Raw genomic sequence first — 24,365 nt, 5'->3', positions numbered from 1 at the left:
AAAGTTAATGAATAAAAATGTATCTTATGATCTTTTACTATATTTTTAATAAATCAGAGACTGTACAGTTCTTAGGTAACAATTACTGGTAGGTTATTTTTCAGGATCTGGCCTCAGATAAAATCAGACACCCCCCTAAGTTTAAAGCCCCCCCCCTGACTTATCAGAGGGTCATAGAAAATTCCATGATTTTTGACTCAAGACCTGACTTTGACTTGATTTCACAGATAACTTATACTTGTCTGCGGTAGTTAGCTTCCTCCTTATCTAGATGTGTTCGTAGGTCCATCAGGAGAAGATGTTTTGTAGAACAATGAACCCAAATGAGAAATCAGTGCTTGATAAAAGTCCATGGCATAGACTGCTTTGCTGCTCTGCAAAGATCTGGGAAAAAAGAGGGTTATTTATTATCTTCCTTTATTTTTCAGTGTATAATTCAAGGCCAGAAACATTTTCCCGGAGGCAACACATGTTTACTTTTTAATCAACTGTTCTACATGTTACCCCTAAAGGGACATCTTGTGCTCGCCTTTGGGCTTGGCCAAATTTCTGGATCCAAGTTTTTAGGCTCTCATGGTGAAACAGAATTAGATCCATGGCAGCCCAACCATAAACCTCTGCAGAGGGCCAGGCGCCTGTGGTGGAGGGAGAAACTGCAGTGGTGAAACATGTTTTCAAAGAAGCTTGTGGCTCTTTCTTAGCCAACTGGTAAGCCAGGGTGATAATCTTAGTTATCCAGAGAGCCAGATAAACAGCCTGTTCTCTGCCTGGAATGATGCATATCTGTGAATGTAGGAGGAAAGACCTCACTTCATAACCCTTTATGTGTGCAGAGCCCTTTCTCCTTCTGAAGCTGAGTTTTGAAAGAAAACAGGCAGTATTAAGACTTGACCAATGTGGAATGTTAAAGCCACCACAGATAAGCAAGTAATGTCCAGTCTCAACACCACTTTGCTAGAATGAAATCTGAGGAATGAAGGCTCAGAGTACAGAGCACACAATTCACTCGACCTCCAGCTGAAGTGAGGGTTACCAGAAACAGCACCTTGAATGTGTTTGTCTTAGCTGTGGGACCAAATGGCTTGATCATAAGTTGGGACCCAACCAAAGATGAAAAGATAACAGAATTGGATGTTTGATAGTTGTGTACTGGTTAGATGGATCCTGGAAGAGCCTTCAGTGGGTGTTAGGAAGCAACTACAGTGAGCCCTCCTTATCCATGGGTTTGGATCTCTATTTTATCAAAAGTTATAGCCAAAAAAACCAGTGGGGCAGGGTGATGGTACATCATCATGCTTACCGCCCAGGTGTTGTTACCAAAAAGGGCCGTTATGTTTTAAGGGGAATTATTATATTACCCTTTTGGAAACCTCAGGATCGCAGGCTGGATAACAAGACAGCGTAATGCAGAGATAATCCCTTGTAGCTTATAGAGGAGACTGGGAGAAAGATAACTTTCAATCAACGATTATATTTTTATTACAAAAACACATAGGTAAACATAATGCACATGGAGAATTGATAAGTATAGGTTTCTAGTACTTGTGTCTAGTGTACCTAGCTTTATGGTGGTTGCATGTGCCGTGTATTTGGTGCATCCGAGAAGGAATCAGAAAAGGATAGGTTGTAGGGAAGGATTTTAGGGGTCCCTTTTCTGCATAACCCAGTTGCTAACTAAGATGGGGAGAGAATGGGAGGAAAAAGGGGGGAGAAGGGAAAAGATTTCAGACCCAAGATATAGTTACCTGTCCTGGGAAGCAGATGGATAGGAGGGAGGAAGAGTCCTATGGAGGACCTGTGCCTTGGAGGGCAGCCAGAGAGAGAGAGCGCACATGGCAGCATTTCTCTTTTAAGGGTTTTTGCTGACCTGAAATGACCCGGATGTGGCCTCCTGGATGCGCATGCTCACTACACACACTGGGACACGTGGAGCATGCCAGAAAAGAATGATCTGAAGTCAGCTATCAGCCATGCTGGCCTCCTGGGGGGGGGAGAACTGAAACATTCAATAGACCAGGACCATTTCAAATCTGCATACGGTGATTAAGCTACAACAATAGGACAATAGACTTCTTCCTCTGGAGGTGCATGCTTGTTTTGCATAACAGTGATTGGATCAGGAGGCATCCCTGCTTTGCTAGAGGTTGTGCAAACTTGTGACTTCTACCAGGGCCTTGGAAAAGTGTACTGGGGGAAGGGTGTCCTGTATTCTGAGGTTTGACCTGCATGAGTTTTAGTCCATAATACATACAAAATCACAACTTGGAAGGGAAAAGGAGATTTTCACGTAACAGTGTTGCCTCACCCGCTGCATGGGAGAAGGTCCATCATGGGGGTGATGTGGGGCCTCCCACACTGGGTGACGCAAACCATAGTGATGCCACTGGGTTTCTGCAAGGGGTCCTGGAATGGACCCCCTGTGGAGACCTAGGGCCCAGTGTACTTTGTCCTTGTCTACTCTGTGCTTTGTGTACTTTGTCTACTTCCAGAAGGAAGGCAAAGATGGATGAAGCAAAACAAATTTTAGGATGTCCTGAATAATCCCTTGCTTGATAGTTGTTTAACATCATGGGGGCACAGAAGTAGTTCTGCTGTGCTAAGTAATAGCCCTGGTCCTGCACTCTGCTGGCCCACAGTGTGCAGCACTGCCAACGCAGCATCCGTTACACCACTGATGATAAAGTTAGGATGGCTGAATTGTGCTGCATTTTGCAAAGGTCTGCTGTTTTCAACATGTTATAATCCAGCCAGAACCTTTGAAATGGGATCTACAAACCTGCTTGTGTAACCTCACCCCCAACATTGCAAGGGAAAGTTAGAACTATTGCAACGTAGACTGAAAGGCAACGTTCTTTCTTTCTTTCTTTCTTTCTTTCTTTCTTTCTTTCTTTCTTTCTTTCTTTCTTTCTTTCTTTCTTTCTTTCTTTCTTTCTTTCTTTCTTTCAATGATTGATCGATGTAAAAATTACAGACACACCTCGGCTTTCACTGCCTCCTTCAACCATCCTGCAGTGGCAATACAGGATACAGTTACATTTGCAAAATCATACTCTCAACCTTTCAATGAGTCCTCTTCTTTTGGTATCAATTCAAATTATGTCTCCATTTCAGGTCACCATTTAGGAGTGTATGAGACTTGGGACAACCAGTTTGCAAAAGCACAGTCCACATATATCACAGCCCAGGATGGTAAACAGTCCAAGATGGTAGAAGAACCCTGGAATTTGACATGTGCCAACTCAAACAAGTAAAATTCTAGTAGTACCCCAGGTTATTTCCAAGCTTCCATCTTACCTGAGCTGCTCAGGGTTTAACAAGAAAAACTTAGAGCCCAGTCCTATCTTTCCCCACCAATGCAGACATGCCAAAAAAAGGTGCATACTTTATCCAACGGGGGTAGTGGTGGTGCATCAGGAGACTTAAGAAGAACATAAGAAGAGCCCCACTGGATCAGGCCAAAAGCCCATCTAGTCCATCATACTGTCTCTCACAGTGGCCCACCAGATGCTTCAGGGAGTACACAAGACAACAAAAGACGTGCATCCTGGTGCCCTCCCTTGCATCTGGCCTTGTGAGGTAGCCTACTTAATCAGAAGGCTGCACATACCCATCATGGCTTGTAACCCATGATGGATTTCTCCTCCAGAAATTTGTTCAATTCCCTTTTAAAGGCATCCAGTAAGATGCCACATCCTGTGGCAAGGCATTCCACAGACTAATTACACACTGGGTAAAGAAATATTTTGCTTTGTCTACCCTTCCAGCTGATGTAGTATTTTCCTGACAATAAACATGCTTTGTTGTCGCATCTTGACCCTTGTCACCCTTTCTTATATGCCTTTTCACTGAATTGTGCCATTAGCCTCCACAGTCAGTTCCCACACATGTAGTAGGTGTCCCAGTGTGCACATATTCTGCATATTCTAAAAGCTTACCTGTTTACACCACAATGCCTCAGACAGAAGATGCTGAGGACACTCTGGAGAAAAAAATGGAGCAAAGACCAGCTACTCCACAAGCTTGGAGGGAGCACCTGTGAAGAAGGAGTCCTACTGCAAGGCATCTTGCTAAGGAGCCAGCCCTGTTTAACAGGCACTCCTAAAATATTCCTAAAAGGCAAAATATGGATTGTGGTTTACCAGGGACCATAAGGTAGAGGCTAAAAAGAAAGACACTGATGAGTGATTCTTGTCAGATGTTTCATGTGGTAATGATGGCCTTTAGTTGGCCTCTGGAAACTGTTAGGTTGCAAATTTTGTTGGTTTGATCCTCTTGCCCTCTCAGTTCAGGGCTTTTTTATTTCCTTAATGTGCAACCAGATACAAAATGTGCAGTTCCAGGAAAAAATGTGCAGTTCCAAAAGCAGTTCAAAAGCTCGAGTCAAGTAAAAAAATGCATGCTGGCAAAAATCAAGTCAGCTGCTGGAAAAACTGACAGATAACAATGTAAAAAGTAAAGTGGCTATCCAGGTTCTTCCAGCCAGGGAGATGAACTATGCGAGTCAGGTTCAGTTCAGGCACATCAGTATTTTTAAACTCTCCGGTTCACTTCTGGTTCAGACACTGACCTTAAAAGTTAATTCTGTAGCTCACAGCCCAATCCTAACCAAATTTCCAGCACCAAGGCAGTTCTGCCAATGGGCTGCGTGCTGCATTCTGTAGGTGGGGGGCAGTCACAAAGGTTTGTAAGGGAAGATTTGTTCCTTTACCTTGGGACTACATTGCGGCTGCATCAGTGCTGGAAAGTTGGTTACGATTGGGCTGTCCTTCCGATTGCCCTGAAAAGGGGGCTCACTGCTTTGGACCATTGCTGCTTAACCTACTCCTCTCCCAGACATAATCTACCCTCCTCTCTGCCCCTGTTGCTGCCCTGTTCCATGTGTTCTGGTGGTGTACGGCTCCAATAGGATTAGGCTGCTAGTGCATGAACAAATCATGCTGATTCAAGGAGATGTTCACCCCTTTAAAAAGTGCAAATGGGGGCTCTTTCCTCACTAATTCATTCCTGAAAAGCAAAGGGTCTAAAACACAGAAAGCATTTGCCAGGCTGAAGTCGCTGTCCATGTGAATGTGGCCTGACCAGCAGCTGACTAGGGATGGGAGTGGCCAGCGCCCATTCCTAGCAGATGAAACTGTGGGATGAGCCATATTTCTGGGTTGGAAACTCAAGCATGGAGAACTGAACTAGCTGAAGCCGCACTATTTGACCCCCATTTCAGTTTCGTGCAGATGCCTGTGAACCTACAGTTAAACCGCCAGGGTTATAAGAGATAAGATAAGAAAGGAGCCATCTTTCGTTTATTGTCAAAGGTTGACGGAGAATTGCCTGAGTGAACACTGAGATAAGGAACCTTGCAACTCAATTATTAACGTGGTGGACTCTGTTTTGAGTTTATTCCAAATGGGGCACCTCCAGAAGAGTGCAAAGAGGCTGCTATGGGAACTGCTGTCCATTTAGGAGAGGCAATATGTGCCGAGATCGGTATTGCAAAAACTGTGTACAGAAGAAATCCAAAAGCCGGGACTGTGTATAATCCTTTAAAAAGAAATTCTCCATAAAGGAAATCTGAATTCTGGGACAAGTATAGATTACATTCAAATGAAAGTTATTTTAGTGATGGTGAGGGGCAAGAAGCCCCTCAGCTATCAAGTTCAGGTATCAAGGCCCCACCCTGAAGCATGTCAGTCTTTTTAGTGACATACCTGTCCTGGGTTACCTGTCCAAGGATACCTGGGTGCTGCCAGGCAATGTGGTCCTTGGGTAGTGCAGAGAATGGGTGCTTAACTCAGCACCAGCAAGTCTTTATGTGTCATGCGCTTGGGCAATGGCAAGCCCAGCAAACAGAGCATAAGAGGGATCTGAGACCCAGCCTAAATTTCCTTAAATTTCCATAGGAAAGCATAGGAGCTTTCATGCAGGTTTGCTCATTTGTGATCTGATGGCCCTTGAGTCCTCCTCAACCCTTTCATTGCATTGAGCCCTGCTGAGGGTGCAACAACAAAGTCTGAACTACCTCAGCTAGAACTGAGGACCCTTCTTTTGTGTCCTCAATGACTGTGTTTACCCCAAGTCAGGAAGCTCACAGGATGTGGCTTTGGTTCACACATTCAGATATGCTGTGCAAGCAAAGTGTGGCAACTTCTCCCTAGCCAGCCAAGTAGAATGTGGGGGGATTTCTCTCTGACAGGCCAAAGCGTGGCCTTTCTTAAGGCCTGTGGGGTCTTGGGCCTCTCACCCTCAGCCCAATGCAGATGTTGCAGGATGAAAGGATGAAACCGAGTGCAAATGAAAGGTTTTGCGGAACGGCTGCATCAAGTAGTTTTGTGCCAGGAGCCTGAGGGCTTAGTATACAGTTAACAGCCTGGAACAGTGGTTCCCAAACTTTTTCAACTGGTGGCTCCCTTGACCTACTGAGCCATTGGCCATGGCTCCCCATTAGTGCTGCGATCTTATACATTTTATAGGGCAGCGTGTTTTTCATACGGATTCTGTGGCTCTCCTAGCTGATTTCCATGGCTCACAGTTTGGGAACCTCTGGGCGAGAACATTGTACGATGTCCAAATCAGGAATGGCTCACCTGGAGCAGAAGAGGGAGGTTCTATACAGTCCTGTGAGAAGCTACTTCTCACATTGCTTTCCAGACTTAGGAGGGATAAAATTGCAGCTGTGAAACCTACATCATTTTTAAAAACACAAGTGTTTTTGTGTTATTTTTAAGAAGACATATTGAAGAAAAGTCTTAGGCTTCAGAACGAGTGAAAACCTCCCTGCCCCCGATTTCTGCTGCATCAGCCTGACCATGAACTTGGAATGGGTTACATCAAGTCCCGTTGGTTTTGGCTGCTTTTCAAAGGAATATGCCAGTTCTGTTGATTCTAAACTTTGTTCATTAACCCCCTTTTTAAAAACTAAGTGCCTGTCCTTGAGCGTGTCTGATGCCCTTGTTCAGAAGGGAGACCCTCTCCCTACCATATGTATTATCTTGTCCACAATTCCATAATTTAGTAGTAGTAGTAGTAGTAGTAGTATTGAAAGATAGGAATCACCTTTCTATTAAAATCCTCTAGGTGATATAATTAATTCATTTAAGTTGGAAACTTGAAGATCAGTACATGCATTCACCACTCAGGGCGCAATCCAAAGCTGGAGTTGGACTGGTGCAAGGGACTGCACTGGCCCAAAAGTGTCACCAGTCTGGCACCAGTCTGAAGGGAGTTAGGCCAGCATATGGACAAGTGCCAGCCTCCCCGCACTGCCACGGGCCTCGGAGGATGAGTGAATTGCGCCAGTGAAGCTCAACCAGCGCAGAGGTTTGGGGGGACATGGGAAAGGTGGGGAGGAGGCGGGAGGGAGGTGTTCTGGGGTGGGTGCAGGGCAGGCAGCAGGTGTTCCTGGGGAGGCAGGACCAGGACAGTTATCCAGATCCTGACTCCCGTTCCCGGGCAGCACAGAGCAGCCTCTGGCTGCTCTGTTCTGCTCAGATCTGCGCCACCTCCTGAGGTGGCTCAGATCCAGGTAGACCCACTGGGGCCACTGCAACACAACACAGGGTAAGGCAAGCTCCCCTTGCCTCGAGCAGTGCTGCTTTTGGCCCCATCTTGCGCTGCTTCTTTCCAGTGCAAGTTAGGATTGGGCTGTCAGTCTCTCATGACTTGCAGCTGAATGTGTGAAGTTGAACTGACTCCACTGAGAAGTGTCTTTCTGGCCATGGCGGTTGATATAAAAGGGCTTCTGGAGTGCTTGGTCTGTGATAGCTCATTGCAGATGCAAGTCACCAGGATGCACAGCAGTCATCAAAGTATGAACATGCAGGTAGGAGCTGTCATGAATATGTACAGTTTAGGCCTAGTAACATGTAAAGCCTAAACCAAGCTAAAACAGTAACACAGAAGTGGCTTGCAGTCCTAGCTGCTAAGAATTTACAACTCAATGGAAGGTGATTATGTAGCACCTAGGCAGCCAGAAAGATGCCCATCAAGGATGGAATGCAGCTGTAGATCTCCAGGGGGGAGGGAATAATAATAATAATAATAATAATAATAATAATAATAATAATAATAATAATAATAATAATAATAACAGTATTTATATACCGCTTTTCAACTAAATGTTCACAAAGCGGTTTACAGAGAAAAATCAGGGAAGAGCTGAGAGGGTGAGCTTCCAGCCCCACTTCCGGAGGACAGGGTCTTTGGTCTTGGTCTCTTGGTGAGATAGGTGGTGGGTACACATCCTGTCCTACCAGGACCATGTGGCCCTTAGGTAACTGACCTGAGGATCTACAAAAGAAGCTGACCCAGGTGAGAGTTAGGAAATAATAGAGTTAGCCAGTTAGCTTTGTTGTTTTATGCTGATATGTTTCCTAGAAGTTTTATGCCTCTAGCTGAGGCAAACTTTACTGTTAGGAATCAAGTTGGATGGATTTATGACCAGCAGTTTATTTATTTGTTACATTCTCGTGCAGGGCTGGCCAAACTTGCTTAAAGTAAGGGGCACATACGATACACTTCAGATGTTCAATATATTTACTCATCATGAACATTAAACTTATGTTTTAATCCAGTTGTCTTTCAGTTTACACACAATAACGATATAGCTTGAAAAATTTTTATATACCTTTTATATGACGCGTGATGCAAGAAGGAGCTCAGGCGACATATTTCTGAGAACCACACGTTATTTGTCAAAGAGCCGCATGTGGCTCGCAAACCATGGTCTGGCCACTCCTGATCTAGTATCTGTAACAAACAGAAAGAATTTTTTTCCACCAAAACATCACATGATGTCTTCCACGTGGAAACAAGTCATCACAGGTTATACAATGCAGACAGAACATATTTATCACCCCAAGCACAATGCTTCTCAGTCCAGCTGGTTTACTCGTGCAGCATTGACATGTGCCCCCATGGTATGCAGAAACTGAACTGAATATGAATGCACTAGAGCAAGAGTGTCAAACATCAGGGCCTTGTACTGCTGGAACAGTGGGTGGGTTGGGATCAGAAAGGTGGTGGATTTGGCAGTGGCAGTATCAGCTGAATCCAAGCCACCTTCACAGACCCGATCCTCCTACCCTGGGCCCATGTAACCTTGTGCCAGAGCCTTCAGGGGTTTACCCCCAGGGAATGAATGTTCCCTTACCCAGATTCTCCCTCCCTGCAGGATGCAGCATGTTCTCCAGCAGCACAGGTGTATCAGTGCATGTTGCTGAGGATAGAACTGGGCCTAAATGTATTTGAAGAGGTTGCATTTGAAGATGTGATTGTTTGCCCTGAAGCTTCCAGTCTTGAAGTCACTAAGTCACGGATCACTGTGGTCAGGTCCGACTGACTCAAGTACGGCTGCAGTTGGAATGCCAGTAGAAGCTGGGCAAATAAGAACATAAGAACAGCCCCGCTGGATCAGGCCATAGGCCCATCTAGTCCAGCTTTCCTAGGTGGAGATTTACAAAGGAAGCAATTGGACATCACGCTGAGTAAAGAAATATTTTCTTTTGTCTGTCTAAAACACTCAATTTTAGTGAATGTCCCCTGGTTCTGGTGTTTTGTGAGAGTGTAAAGAGCATCTCTCTATCCACTTTATCCTTTCCATGCATAATTTTGTATGTCTCAATCATGTCCCCCCCCAGGCGTCTCTTTTCTAGGCTGAAGAGGCCCAAACGCCATAGGCTTTCCTCATAAGGAAGGTGCCCCAGCCCAGTAATCATCTTAGCTGCTCTCTTTTGCACCTTTTCCATTTCCACCAAAAAGCCACCAGCACAACCAGTGCCATCACTCAGGTTAGTGCCACCTGGCGCGGTAAGTAACTCATGGTCTCACCCCCATGGACTTCCTCATAAATGCAATAATAAATGTGATAATAACAATAAATGACATTTCTCTATCATTCACCCAACACGCAACAAATCAGTAACCAACAAAAAACCAGTGGCCAACATGATGACTTTCACACAACTGAATCAGAGTTCTAGTATTAACTGTGATACATGGAAATGAGAGCCAATTCTCATGTGAATCATCCCAGAAATGCACCTTGACATTTCTGCACCTTTAGGTGTGAGAGTCCCCTTGCTTCATGGTAACCTGAGATTTCCTTCTCTCTCTCACTCACTCTTTGGGCTGGCCAAGTGGGACTTCCATAACAGGTTCTAGGTTGCCTTATACCAGGGGTGTCAAACATAAGATCCGGGGGCCGGATGCGGCCCGCGGAAGCTTTTTATCAGGCCCTCGCGCTCTCAGCTGCTTAGCAGTGCTGAGGTGGCACTGCTGAAAGGGCAGCCCACATGAAAATTAGGCTCTCCCATGTCTTGAAATATGATCCAGATTTGTGTGTTTTCTCTTCTGTCATTTGCAGCTAATGAGTTCCTAAATGAGAGAAAGTGTTTATTTTTGGTTATGACCTGTTTAATGACATCACTTCCTGCCTAATGACATCACTTCCTGCCCTCAGCAGGCATCATGAATGCTATTCGGCACTTGGTATGAAACAAGTTTGACACCCCTGCCTTACACTGTGGCTCATTTTCCCTTTTACTCTACCTTGGTTTGTAGCTTCTTGGAGATGGCTGGGGCACAATCCTATCTTCGCATTATGCTGACAGATTGCATGATTCACCAGAGCCCCCCTGCCACCTGGTATGGTTCCAATTTGGACTGGGGCTCCTGAGCATACTACAGGCATCTTTTTAAAAAAAGGGGGGTATACACATTTTAAAGAGTTTTAACTCATACTGCATTATAGAAAACTTGCAACGCTTTAACATCTAAGGCAGTGGTTCTCAAGCGTTTTAGCACTGGGACTCACTTTTTAGAATGACAATCTGTTGGGGCCCATCGGATGTGATGCCATGGCCAAGAGTGACATCATCAAGCAGGAAAATTTTTAACAATCCTTAGCTGCAATCCTACTCACACTTACCCAGGAGTAAGCCCCATTTATTATCTACATAGTAGCCTGTTAAAAGTACAGATCTATAACATTTCCCCAAATGCAGTCACATACCATGGTAACATCAAGTCTAATAAATTAAAAATAAAATATTGAAATGAATGGGAACCCACCTGAAATTGGCTCGTGACCCACAGATTGAGAAACACTGATCTAAGGAAACCAGTTGAAGAGAGGTGTGGAACCATCCCGACACACACATTTACTACAGATCCATTAGTCAACGATGTCAACTATGTATAGAAGCCAATGGGGAACATTTCAAGCATTTGTTCTAATTAATTGACAGCCCGATCCGTTTTTTTCTTGCACTGGCGCTAGGTGTCAGAGAAGCACCATAAAGCACCACGACAACTTTGGAGTGAGGAGTGCCAGCGGAAAGGCCTGTGCCGTCCCTCCAGCACTGGATCCAGAAGAGCGGCCACTCAGGCACTGGATCCAGAAGAGCAGTACAGTAAGTTCTGTGCAGGGGCAAGAGGACGGTGGCGAGGGAGGAGGTGTAATGGGGTGAGAACGGGCAGAACAGGGCTGGATCAGGCCCAGGAGGGAGGTAGAATCAGCAGAGGAGGCTTCCACCATATCCTAACCCTCTCCCTGGGCCTTGAAGCCCAACATGGGGCTTCTCAGACTCTCTATAGCTGGCCCAAGTCCACATTGACCCATGAAGGCAAATCTGTAGGCAGTTGCCAACGAATCCACCCACTTCCTGGGCCTGATCCGCCCCCCGCCCTACCCACATTTTCTCCCCATTCCTGCCCTGTTCCACCCCTCCCCACCTCCCTCTTGACCCTGTGTGGCCTTACCTGCACAAGTAGGAGGCCCTGGTCTGTCATAGCATGAATGGGGCCACTCACTGCTTGTAGCAGCGGCCAGGCCTTACTCACCAGCGCTGTTCCATTTGCAAAAGCCAAAAGTTGTTTACACCACTGGAATACTCATTTCAGCAGCATGAACATCCCATAAGATTGGGCCATTAGATGCGGGTTTTTTTGTTCAGTTCAGCGTACTTTGCCATTTCCCCTTATCTAACAAACCAGATGTTGACTCAATGTCTCAATATATGTACTTTTCTTTTTTCTTGTTTGCAGTGGTTTTCTGGTCCCAAGTCAAATATTGCAGGGCTTCAAGTATGCAAATATCCCGGCTGCCGCATCCCATATAAACATGAGCCCTGCTTGGACTCCTTTCACCCTTCCCTCCAGAACGATCTCCTCTTAGCTCCTCTGCAGGCTGAGCCATGAAATTCCTGGTAGCTCTAGTACTTCTGGCTCAGCTCCTGAGCTGCAAAGCTATACCTCTTCTTCCTGAGCTCGTCCCAAGGATTATTAATTGTGATGACCAGGAGGCTGAGGAAGCAGCTCTTGTAGCACGGGACTACATCAATGGCCACAATCTTCATGGATATAAATACGAACTCAACAGAATTGAGAAGATCAAAGTGCTCCCCAGGGTAAGTTCTCTGTGAAGAAATTGTCACTTTCCTGAAGGTACATTGACAGTCAGGGCCTTTCCAGCCAGTCATTTTAGTTTGTGTAACCATCTATCTAATAACTTATCATTGGGATGCCAGTCCAGTAACCTACTTGGATATGACATCTTGAGATCACGAGGCTTATGGCACAGACCTCCCAATGTGCATACATGGATAGCAGTGAAAGCAGCAGCATAGCTAGAGGGGGTGCAAAGCACTAAGTTTTGAAGGGAGCCTCACTGCAGCATGCAAGCAGCCCCTCCCCTTTGGAACCATTCCAGGTAGTGAGAGCAAAACAGAAGCCTCCATTTTGCCTCCATTTTGCATCCACTCTCCAGAAGGGGAGAGGAAGGGGATCCTTGCACGCTGCGGTGAGGCTCCCTGCAAAACTTAGTGCTTTGCTCCCCCTCTAGCTACGCCACTAGTAAAACCGTGTTTCTTCTGCAACGCCCATGCCGCTGTTACACAGTGGTTCAGGGATTCAAATGTCTTTCTTTCACCTGTTGTTTCTGCTGCTTTCTTCGAAAAATAAACATCAACATTTTGTCGATTAGAAAATAGGAGACACTCTCACCTAGCAGACCATAGAATGCTACATGCCCAGAAGTGAACAGGGTCAGGCTTGCAGGAAGTGGAGACATATGGGGATCTATGGAGTCCACCTTTATCCATGTCTCAGAATCAACTTTTCCATTTAAAAATGCTTTGTAAGGTGTCTGAGACAGACTTACCCAACCCAGGAAGCAGAAGACCCAATGGGCACAGGGCCAATTGCAAGCCAGGAGAGGCCAGAAAGGCCCTGGCATGGCAAGGTATGGAACACTGGCCCATAGAGCAGAGCATGCCTACACATGCTGGAGTGGCCAAGGAGCAGCAAGACACAACAAGTGTCTACGGGAGCTTTCCCACCTCCCAGGAGAACCCTTTCCCGCTTAGTACCCAGTCTGCAGGTCCTTTTCCCCTTAGTATGCAGAAGGTGACCTGGCCAGGTAGGTGGAGGCAGGAAGAGGGAAGGACCAGCCAAGGTCAGGGGAATATAAGGCAGTGGCGTTACTAGCAGGGTGTGGGCTTTACTAGTGGGTGATGTGGGGGCGGGGTGACACCGCTGCCAGCCAAAATTTTGATATTTTCAAATAATACCATCATGTTATTTATCAATTAATGTGTAATCCCCTCCCCTGTCCCAGTGGGAACTGGATCTGACAAGAGTAGCACCAAACTCAGGATTACCAGGTACTCCTTAGGAGTATTTCCTAGTCTTCTTCCTGTTTTGCCACAACCATTGCTGGGAATTCTGGTTCCTGGAAGCACTCTGACACAGATCATTTAGGTGATATGCACTTAAAAGAGAACCAAAATATAAGCACCCAAGGAAAACCATTTGATGAAAAAAATGTAGTTGTAATAATAATCTTCTTTCTTCCTTCCTCCCCCCAGAGGCCATTTGGAGAAATATTTTTCCTTGAGCTGGACTTTTTAGAAACGGGTTGCCCTGTGATTAGCCCTGTGCCTGTTGAGAACTGCACAGTAAGACAACGGCATGAGCACGTGAGTGTCTGAACCTCCTGTTACTCTTGCAGAGAATTTGAGAACACGCATCTTGATATTGACTGCCCTGGTTCCCACTGCCTTGATTACGCCAACTGTAGGCTGGCTCCAGTCTTGCCTACCTGTTAAGTCACCTGAAAGACTGCTGAATCTGCTAAAGAAATGACTAACTGGCCATTAAATCGTCTTTGGGTATATTGTGTAAATGTGTTTATACTGGTATCGAGCCATTCTGTTCTTCAACTGCATTTTCTGAATTTCTTCTTCCTTTCCCCTAGTTGTTCCTTTCCTAAGCTGCTTTGAATTCCCATGATTGGGGGGAAAGGTGACCTATAAATGCTTTTTAAAAGATAAGTCTTTTTTCTCCATAGTCCCAATTGCTTTTCCTGTTGCCAAGATTTTTATTTGAACTTCCTTCCTTGAAATGCTTTCAGCTCTAGATCAGTGCTTCTCACACTGTGGGTCGAGACCCACTAGGTGGGTCGCGAGCCAATTTCAGGTGGGTCTCCATTCATTTCAATATTTATTTTTTAATATATTAGACTTGATGCTACCATAGTACATGACTGCATTTGGGGAAAGGTGACAGATCTGTACTTATAACAGGCTACTATGTATATGCTTTTAACAATGATAGTAAATGGAACTAAGTGTGGGTAGGATTGCAGTCTAGGATTGCTAAAAATTTTTCCTGCTTGATGATGTCACTTCCGGTCATGACATCATTTCCGGTGGGTTCTGACAGATTCTCATTCTAAAAAGTGGGTCCTGGTGCTAAACGTTTGAGAACCACTGCTCTAGATAGTATTGTTTATCTTCCACACTTAAGCAGGGTGTTATTTCTTCTGTTGTCTACCTCTCCTGTGTTTCTATGTCTGCATGGACAGTCTTCTTCAATGTGATTGATCTGGGGACAGGTTTGTAGCTTGTACAGAAACTTCCACATTAACAGGGAACCAGATATAGGTCCCACTTGCTTGTTCAGCACTTTTCATCCACTTTTTCACTGAGGCTCCACTTTCTGCATAGGGACATTGCTTCTCTTGCAATCCTTTGTTGTAAAATTCAGGGCCATGGGGAGAATAAGGCAGGTCATTCCACTGTTTTCATTCCACTCCTATGCAGAATAAATTTATAAGTACTAAACCCATCATCTGCTGGTTCTACAGAAGTCCAAACTACCCCACAAAGTTGAGAAGAATTTGTTCCAACTTTCCTCAACATGGTCCAGCCAGGTCAAAGCATTTGGCTTACCAGTTCAACCCACATTCATTCAGCTTATGTGGATCAGAATGTGCATCGGAATGATGGATGAAGAATCCGGAAGTGATAAGAGTGGTCTGTGCCATTTCAGACAACGTGCATGGACAACATGCAGTTTTTAATGCTCCCCACACAAAAATCAACTCCCTGCAAGCAAAATCTAGAACATTAGGGACAACAGTTCTGATAACCCAGCTCATTCCATGTTATACTAGTTTTCTATCTGCAGAGAATTTTTTCCACATAGAAGTGCATTCAGAAACATGATCCTCCATGCCCAGTCTGGAGTAGTGCTGGTAGTTTTACCACCCTGGAGTTCTACCAGTTCATGTTCATTTCATTCAGTTGCATGTGTAGATCAGGCCTAGAAGCATCAATATGTCTTGATGGGTAGGCATAAAAATAGTAAGTGTGCAGCCTTATAAACAGATCCACAAAAGTTACTAATCTGCATATCAGTAACCTGACTGTTCAGGAATCTGTGTTTGTTGGTGATTCCAAGGACATGTGGTGGGTGGGGAGGCAGGTGAGGCAGAGCCTCCCCACCGGAGTCCTTTGAAAAGCCCCACCGCCATGTGAGGCACCCAAGCACCCCAACCCACGTGCACAGCGCATAGGTTGTGGGTGCTCAAGCGCCTCACACAGCAGTGGTGCTTTTTGAAGGGCTCCAGTGGGGAGGCTCTGCCTCACCCCACACCCCCGGGTGATTCAGGGCCCATAGATAGTCCAAAAGAAAAGAAATGTTCAGTTTGCAAGCACGTCCTAGCTTTCTCACCATGTTACTTGCCACAGCTGACCAGCAGAGCTGCGGACAACAAGCCTGGTTATGACGTGTCAGCTCATGCACAGTTCAGCCATATAAGGACAACCATTGCACATCACTCCAAAAGTGGTAATGGCTGCAATCCTAACCACACTTTCCCAAGAGTAAGCCCCACTGAACAAAATAGGACTTACTTCTGACCTGGTTAGGATTGTACCCTGTGTCTGATTATGTGCCTGATACTTTGGGCAGTGAGGGTTTGCTGCCAGTCTTGATTCTCTGGGTGCATCTTAGCCAGTAATTTTCTCCTTTTCCACCTCTAGGCTGTTGAAGGGGACTGCGATGTCAAACTCCTCAAACTGGATGGAAAGCTAACTGTGCTGTCCACTAAATGCCACTCAACTCCAGGTAATCTGGTAATCTGGCTCTTAGTGGGTTCTCTGAAAGGCTGCCAGACAAGGGACCAAAGGCACATTCTCCAGTCTCCCTACCAGGAATGGTTCTATTGGCAAATCATTATCCCTCTGTAGTATCTGAGTGGGATGTGTGTGTGTTATGTCTCTTGTTAAGAGACCCAGGGCCCAATCCGATCCATTTTCTAGTGCGTTGCAGCCATGCCAATGCGGTGTGTGCTGCATCCTTTGGTGAGGAGGCAGTCACAGAAGCCTCCTCAAGGTAAGGAAACATTTGTTCCCTTACCTCAGGGCTGCACTGCAGCTGCACCAGTGCTGGAAAGTTGGATAGGATTGGGCCCCCATGCAGCAGCACTAGCAGGAGATTTTCTGTAGAGTTTCTAACTACTCTTAGGAAACATAAGCTCTGTGATGCCAAAAGGCTTGCCCTCGCCACATTCACCATTGTGTGTGTCAGGGACATGCGGTCATTAGAGGCAGATGAGGCTCTGCCTCTCCTGACCCTGACCACACACCCCCAGCATAGCCATGTTCTGAGGGCTGGAGAAGCCTTCTAAAGGCCTCTAGAAGTTCTTTCTTCCAACCCTCAGAAGGCCTTTCTTTCCGGAGGCCTTCCAGAGGCCAGAGAGGCTGCAAACAAGCTCGCCCTTGGAATGCCTTTGGTCTTATAAAGGTACTGCTGGTTTTTTGGGGGGAAAGGGGTCACATCCAGAGGTGAACCGGAAATGACGTCACTTTCAGAAGTGAAGTCACTTTGGATCACGGGGCACCGTGACGTCACGTGTCGTGTGTGTGTGTTTGCTGCGTGAATCAAAAGAAGTGGGGTAACACAGTGTGGCCCCCTCCACCTGTCTGGCAAGGCTCATGCTCTTTGGCCCTCACCCTCACCAAGAACTGTATCTTCCTACTGCCATTTTCACCTGGTTGCAGCAGAGGGAGCAGTGAGATCTGGCCTGGCAAGGACCAGGATATGATGCTGTAGCTAATGGCCCAATCCTATTCTGGAGAAGGCCGGTATACTCAGGGTCTTACGACAGCAGAAAGAGTTGGTGCACAGTGGGCCACTGGCGGCCATTTTGCGGGCACTGCTGCAACCAGCAGCAGCAAAAGAAGCCTGTCAGTGGACTAGCAGAGGTAGACCTGATGCCCACAGGGGCAGAACAGGGTGGGGAGGAATCAAAGTGTTTCTGAGCGGAGCAGAGGATGGGGAGGCGAACTAGAGGTGGGGTTAGTGGAACTCACATTCCCTGGTATCCTAAGCCAGATAGAGAGACAGGTTAGGACAGGTGTGGCCAACCCTGAAAGAGGAAATTTCAGCAGGTGCAGCTTGTCCTCTCACAGAAGTCCTAAAGTTGAAAGGTTGGCTACACTTGTCCTAACCCCTTCCATCTCTCTGTCCATCGCTGTCACACACCTCAAACTTACACCTGCTACACAGCAGGCATAGAAACAAGGAGTCCATGGCAGCAATGGAGGCTTTTTCCAGGGTAAGAAAACTAAAGTTGAGGCAGGAGGTCTGGTCTAGAGGGTAGAACCTCCGTCTGCCTGAAGATAACATCCACAAGGTCGCCAGTTCGAGGCCACCGGCACTGTGCAACCTTGAAGCAGCTGACAAGCTGAAGCCGAGCGATTCCATCTGCTCTGAGCGTGGGAGGATGGAGGCCAGAATGTGAAGCCAGATCGGAATGAAACACCTGAATGTAGTGGTTCTTGAAAGAAAGAACCTTCTTTCAAATTGTAAAAATCCCTATTTAATAAGGGATTTAAATAAAGCCTGCCTATGTAAACCGCCTTGAATAAAGTCTTGAATAAAGACCAAGAAAGGCGGTATATAAATACCTGTTGTTATTATATTGTTATTATTAAAGTTGACTTACCCCAAGGAGGCCTTTCCAGTTACCCCCTCCTGCAGATGCAGTACGTTCCCCATGGCATGCAAGAGCCAAAGCTACCAATAGCAAGAAATGAGTGGTCTAGAGATGAGTGGCTAACTTGCTCCTAGTCAGTGGCGTAGCTCCAAGGGGTGCAAAGCAGGCGCCTGAACATGCTGTGCAAGCGGCCCCTCCCCTTTGGAGCCATTCCAGGTGAATGCCTGTGTTTTGCTCCCACTGCCTGGAATGGCTCCAAAGGGGAAGGGGAGGGGCTACTTGTGCTGTGCATTCAGGCGCCTGCAAAACTTAGTGCTTTGTAACTCTGTCTAGCTTTGCTACTGTTCCCAGTGAACTGAGCCCAGGCAGGAAATCAAGAATAAAAACAGTGTTTATTAAAAGCACTGAATAAAGAAGGCAATATAAAAAACTGGGGGTTGGGGTGGCAAGGGATACAGGATCAGAAAGCAAGGCTCATTTAAAAAAAGAGGACTGACCAATTTTTCCAGTTGGCAAAAAGTGGCATGGAGGTTACAAGACAAGCAAATAGTAAGATTGTATACAAATTGTTGGCTACTTCCCTATCCTTAGCTACTTACACTGTCAGAGGGAAGGGGAGGAGGTCCTATGGGGGGGGTGAGCTTTTGTAAATGCATGACCATGGCATATCAATGATGAAGCCAAAGGCAGCAACCCAGAGCATCGCTGTGCATGAATTTTTAAAACTGTGAGTTGCTGTTGTCACAGGATCATCCAATTGGATGGGTTAGGATTAACCTGGTACCCCATCCTACCTCTGCTGGCCCCCTCTCTGCCCAGAAACAGCCCCATTCCTCCCCTCCCACCCTCCCACTGCCTGCCCCCACTGCCACTCACCTTGCACTGGGGGACAGAGTGGGTCAGTGGGTCTCCACTGGTCAGCACACTGAGCCCACCAGTGACTGTGCTGGTAGCCTCACTGGGCTTCTGAGCTGAAGTGATATTCCGCTGGCATCGTTGTCCTTCCACCGGTGGAATGCACCTTCTGCCGGCAGCAGTGGGGATAGGATTGGGCTGTAAGACAGGGAGTGCCAAAAATGCCCCTCAAAGAAGGAACTTCCAGAGCCTCAGTTATGCCCTGCAAACCCACCAGTTTAAATTCAGATGGAATGGGAAGTAGATCCTCTGAACCCAAATCACAGAAACTCTTACAGTTATAATGAACATTTGGCCTTGAGCTCAGAAACATTGTGCAGATGGAACAGTATTGAAGTGATCTGAATGGCGGGTGTCTGTTTCCTGGAGCTGACCCAAGCAGGTCCCATCCCCCATTTTTACCAACCCACACACAGGAAGTGAAAATGGGGGAGGACATCAATTTTGGAATTCATCCGCAGTTGGGGAGATAGCTTACCTCTGGCAACAGTGCTGACTGCTTTCGCTGCAATCTGCTTTTCTCTTTCTTCCCTCTTAGATTCAGCTGAAGATTTGGTGAGGCTTTGCCCCGACTGTCCGCAGCTGGTGAATCTGAATGATGCCAGTGTGGTTCATGCAGTTGACGTTGCCCTTGCCCAATACAATGCCAACAATGCCTCGTGCTACTACAAAATCCTTGAGATTACAAGAGCAAGGTCTTCAGTGAGTGTTGAACCACAAATCCCTGCTGCCTATGCTAGATACCGCACAGAGTTCTGCCTGTTCATGTGGCTGGTGGAGACCAGTACTGGGCCAGTGAAGCCTTTATAGCCTACAGACTTCCAGTATCGGAACCAGTTGCAGAAGAAGATGGAGCTCCTTTACCTAAAATGGGAAGAGGGCATTGCTTTGACTCTTCCTGACAGTTTCGTAGCTTTCTACCCAGGACCAGCCCAAGACCTCCTATTGGCTGAGGGCCCGATCCTATCCAATTTTCCACTGCGGGTGCAGCTGTGTCAAAGGGGCATGCACTGCAACCTGTGGTGGGGAGGCAGTCACAGAGGCCTCCTCAAGGTATGGGAACTCTCAGGACTGCATTGCGGCTATACTAGGGCTGGAAAGTTGGATAGGATTGGGCCCTGAGAGAGCACATCAAATGTTGTCCTTCTTACTGGTGTACCAGTTACCTCTGTCCTCCTCCTTTCACTCCCTGGATTAAAAAAGGAGGAGAAAAGACAAATGGAAGAGGAAATGATGATGATGATGATGATGATGATGATGATGATAGTAGTAGTGGACCTCAACAGGTGGGAAACCCTGGCCTCTGAGCGGCCCACTTGGAGGCAGGCTGTGCAGCATGGCCTTTCCCAGTTTGAAGAGACACTTGGCCAACAGTCTGAGGCTAAGAGGCAAAGAAGGAAGGCCCATAGCCAGGGAGACAGACCAGGGACAGACGGCACTTGCTCCTGGTGTGGAAGGGATTGTCACTCCTGAATGGGCCTTTTCAGCCACTCTAGACGCTGTGCCAGAACCACCGTTCAGAGTGCGATACCATAGTCTTTCGAGACTGAAGGTTGCCAACTACTGTAATAGTAGTACTACTACTAGTAGTAAATAATATTATTGACAGGCAAAGGAAAATAATTAAATCCAAAAAGAGCTCAAAATCTAAAAAATGCAGAACACCACCAGCAATATCCACTAGAAAAGACACTGTGCTGGGACGAATAAGGACAGTTACTTTCCCCCTGCTAAATTTTAAAATGGGCTCCACCTGAAAAAGTTCCCCTTGCCCAGTTAACGGGTAGGGAAATGTGGAGAAGAATGATGCTAAAGATGCTCCATGCAATGAGTGCCTCTCTCTCATCCTTTTTTGAATTCAGAGAGTGGGAGGAGAATGGAGGTGGGTCAGGTGGAGGTGGGTCAAGGTGCTAAGCTGCCATCATGGGTGACTGCTTCAGACGGACCACCACCCGCCACATGGCTAAATGTTTGCTGTTATGTTCCCAGTTCATGCCTGTTGGTGTCCATGCGGAGTTCGTCATTGTTGGCACAAACTGCACAGCCCAACAAGCGAAGGAGCATGTGGAAAACTGCCATGTGGAGAAAGGCGAACACGCGGTAAGTAGGAGCAATGATCCGGTCCTAATTAATCCAGCACAGACTTAGAACTTATTTTTGTCTCTCACATTGTAAACAAGACTGGAGAACCTGAACATTGGAACTGCTCTTTGAGGGGGCCCCCAGCATGGCGCCCTCTAGTGCCCCCCTCTGACCTTGGTCAGGCCAATTCCCTTTAATTTGGTGTTGGATGTGGAAATCCATGACTGGACATCCATGTCTGCACCTGCTGCCGAACTAAAGGGAGGAGGCCGCCCAGCTGGTGGCGGCCTGTTGCTGAGGACCAGGGCAGTCATCAGCAGGGAGCCACCCTGGAACACTTGGGCCCCAGCAGCTGCCCAAGGATGCTTGGTGTTAAGGCACATATCATCCCATGCCCATGCGGGCCACAAGAGGCAACTGGAGCTTTCCCCTTACATGGTGATGGATATATTTCTGTAACCGCCTTCCAAGACCCTCTCCAGATGTTCAGTGAATGCATAAAGGGGGGGAATGGAATCATGCTTGCTAGCCACACCCCTGCCCAGTATGATCCCTCGGCACCTACAGTGCTTGCCTGCAAGGGAGCCTGAATATGACTCATTGGTGTGGGGGATGTAGCTAGCTAGCCTGAGACAAGGGAAAGACAAGGTATGAATGGATCAGCTGTCCTGGAACCTTTCTCACTTCTCTTTCCCCACTCCCTTCCTACTTCTGCAAATCCTGATTTGCCTGCAAAATAGCTGGCAGCTCCACTCTCTAGAGGTGAGTCAGCTCATTCACGCAGCATGGCAGTGCTCAAAGGCATAAGGCAGGTGGTGCAAGTATTTGCACCTCAATGAGCCCTCCCAGTATTTGTCTTGCTTGGCCTATGAAGTAGGCTACTGCACTTCCTTCCCCAGATCACCAGTGTGGACCAGAAGTGGCTTGACCTCAGTCTTGAGTGATCAGCATTTATTTTGCAACTGTCCCCATGGTCAGTTAATATCTTTTCAGTGCACAAAGCAAGAATGCGTCCTTGGGCTTTGTTAAGAGTGAGGCATAATTGGTGTGTATTAAGTTACCAACTTGCTGCCTGTCTCTGATGAAGGCCATGGCTCTGGGCACTCTTAAGCTGCATTCTTAAGCTTCAATCCCATGAACGCTCACTAGGCAGCGAGTAAGTCCCATGAACTGTGACTTAAGTGCTTCTTCTTTTCCAGCATTCTGGGTTCTGCAAGGCATCTTTTATCAAGGTCCCTGAAATTTCTGCTGATGGCCTGAAGCAGGTTAATAGCACCCAAGTGACCTGTGAAATCTATGACCATCAGGTACAAACATTAAACAATACATTTCATTTCTTTGGCTCTTGAATGTTCCTGGGTGGGGGTGGCCAGTCTTTCTGGAAGGCATAGTGTTGTGCATTGGCGAGGACGCTATACAGCTCAGTGGCCATTTCTTCACTGACCTGGAGCCCCAAATGGAGAGATCCACATTATGAGCGTCCTTGTGAATTTGCAGCACAAGAAGACTTCACATGACGGTTTTCTTTTGCAGCCTGGACTCAGCCATACCCACCTGACTGTGCATCATTTAGGAGGAAATCGTCCATCCCCTGGAGTTGGTTTCAAGGTCCTCGATCTCCGTCATTCCCATAACGACACCCATGCATCTCATGAGTCCCATTCTGCTGAAATTCCAGCACCCCCTCCAGCACCAGTGGTCAAAAGATCTGTTGTAGCAGTTGAGCCACAACCTGTTCCACTTGGGCCTTTGCCACTTGGGCCTTTGCCAGTTTGTCCAGGGAGGATACGTCATTTCCATATCTAGGATTGGATCCCTAAGTGCTGAGCTTGGTGGTGAACAGAAGGCCTGGAGGTCAGCCCATGACTGAGAGCGTGTGGAAAACCTGGGGCTACCCAGTGAATGAAATATCTCCTGAAAAGTCCAAAATCTAAACTCAAATTCTTGAATTCAAAGGGGCTTTCACCCTGATTAGTTACAGCCAATAGCCACAACCTGCTACGAACACCTATTGGACTGTGTATGTTCTGCCCCTTTGTGTTGAGCTAGTACAGATTCCGACTTGCACAGAACTCAGCACCCTCCCAGTGGCGTAGGTACAGGGGCGTGGCACGGTAAGTACTGCAGGCACACTCAATGCACTGTGTAAGTAGCTCCTCCCACTTGCCTTGAGAGAATTGCTATCACTGCGCATTGCCATCACTGCCTGTAATGGTTCTACCGGCGAGTGGGAGGGGCCACTTACACAGCACATTGAGTGCACTGCAGTACTTTCCCTGCCACCCCCCTGTACATACACCACTGCAGCTTGGCACAGTTCTTCTTGTGTCTCCCCTCAGCTAGCAGAAGCAGAATAAATTATAGATCAGGGGTGCTCAAACTTTCAACTTTAGGGATGCTGGATGTTTAAAATTGTGTAGGAGAGATAATTTCAGCAGGTGCAGCTTGTCATCTGTGGGATGACAAGTTGCACCTGCTGAAATTCTCTCTTCTATACACTTGTTAAAGGTCCAGCATCCCTAAAGTTGAAAGTTTGAGCACCCCTGTTATAGATGCTCAGCGATGGCACACAAGTATGAATATTTTATTCAAATTGTAAATGCAGGTCATTTTGAGGCGGCATCTGATGTGAGGGAGGGCAGGGCTTAAAGGGACAAACATACACAGCACTGGCCAGTGACGACTAGAAATTTCAAAGGCACACCAGGAATGCTCTCATTCAAATGTCCAAAAATGTGATGTCATATTGTAGGTGTAGTGATGGCAAATGTGTATTCCGAAAGTAAAATTACCCAGTAATGGTGCTTCATAAATAAAACTTTAAACTCAAAGGCCTCCTTTCCTTTTTGTTTCCCCTCTTGTTATGGCAGGAACCATCGGTAAAGTCTTGGTAGGATTACCCAGACTGATACCATCACATCTAGAAAAATAGTCTTTTCCAGTCCAACAATGGCTCACAAATTTAGGGCCTAACTACATGGGTCATTCTGTCCATCTTGTTAAAAGACAGCTTAAACCAGGACATGCAAATGGAAGTGTCCGTTTGATATCAAAAATTGAGCCTGCTTGGGACTCAGGGGAACTAAAACATCTT

General features: G+C 46.6%; 1 protein-coding gene across 1 annotated transcript; it reads left to right on the top strand.

The window, feature by feature from the left end:
• Nucleotides 1–12,185: 12,185 nt before the first annotated feature.
• Nucleotides 12,186–24,154, top strand: AHSG (alpha 2-HS glycoprotein). Its single transcript, XM_066621561.1, has 9 exons — nt 12,186–12,398; nt 13,857–13,967; nt 16,317–16,401; nt 19,728–19,891; nt 21,179–21,289; nt 22,471–22,578; nt 22,805–22,984; nt 23,321–23,385; nt 24,142–24,154. Exons 1-9 carry the CDS (start codon nt 12,186–12,188, stop codon nt 24,152–24,154), a joined length of 1,050 nt encoding a protein of 349 aa, XP_066477658.1.
• The last annotated feature ends 211 nt before the right edge of the window (nt 24,155–24,365 follow it).

This window comes from Tiliqua scincoides, chromosome 3 (assembly GCF_035046505.1).
Source record: "Tiliqua scincoides isolate rTilSci1 chromosome 3, rTilSci1.hap2, whole genome shotgun sequence".
Classification (NCBI taxonomy): domain Eukaryota; kingdom Metazoa; phylum Chordata; class Lepidosauria; order Squamata; family Scincidae; genus Tiliqua; species Tiliqua scincoides.
This window is presented reverse-complemented; position numbering and strand designations above follow the sequence as displayed.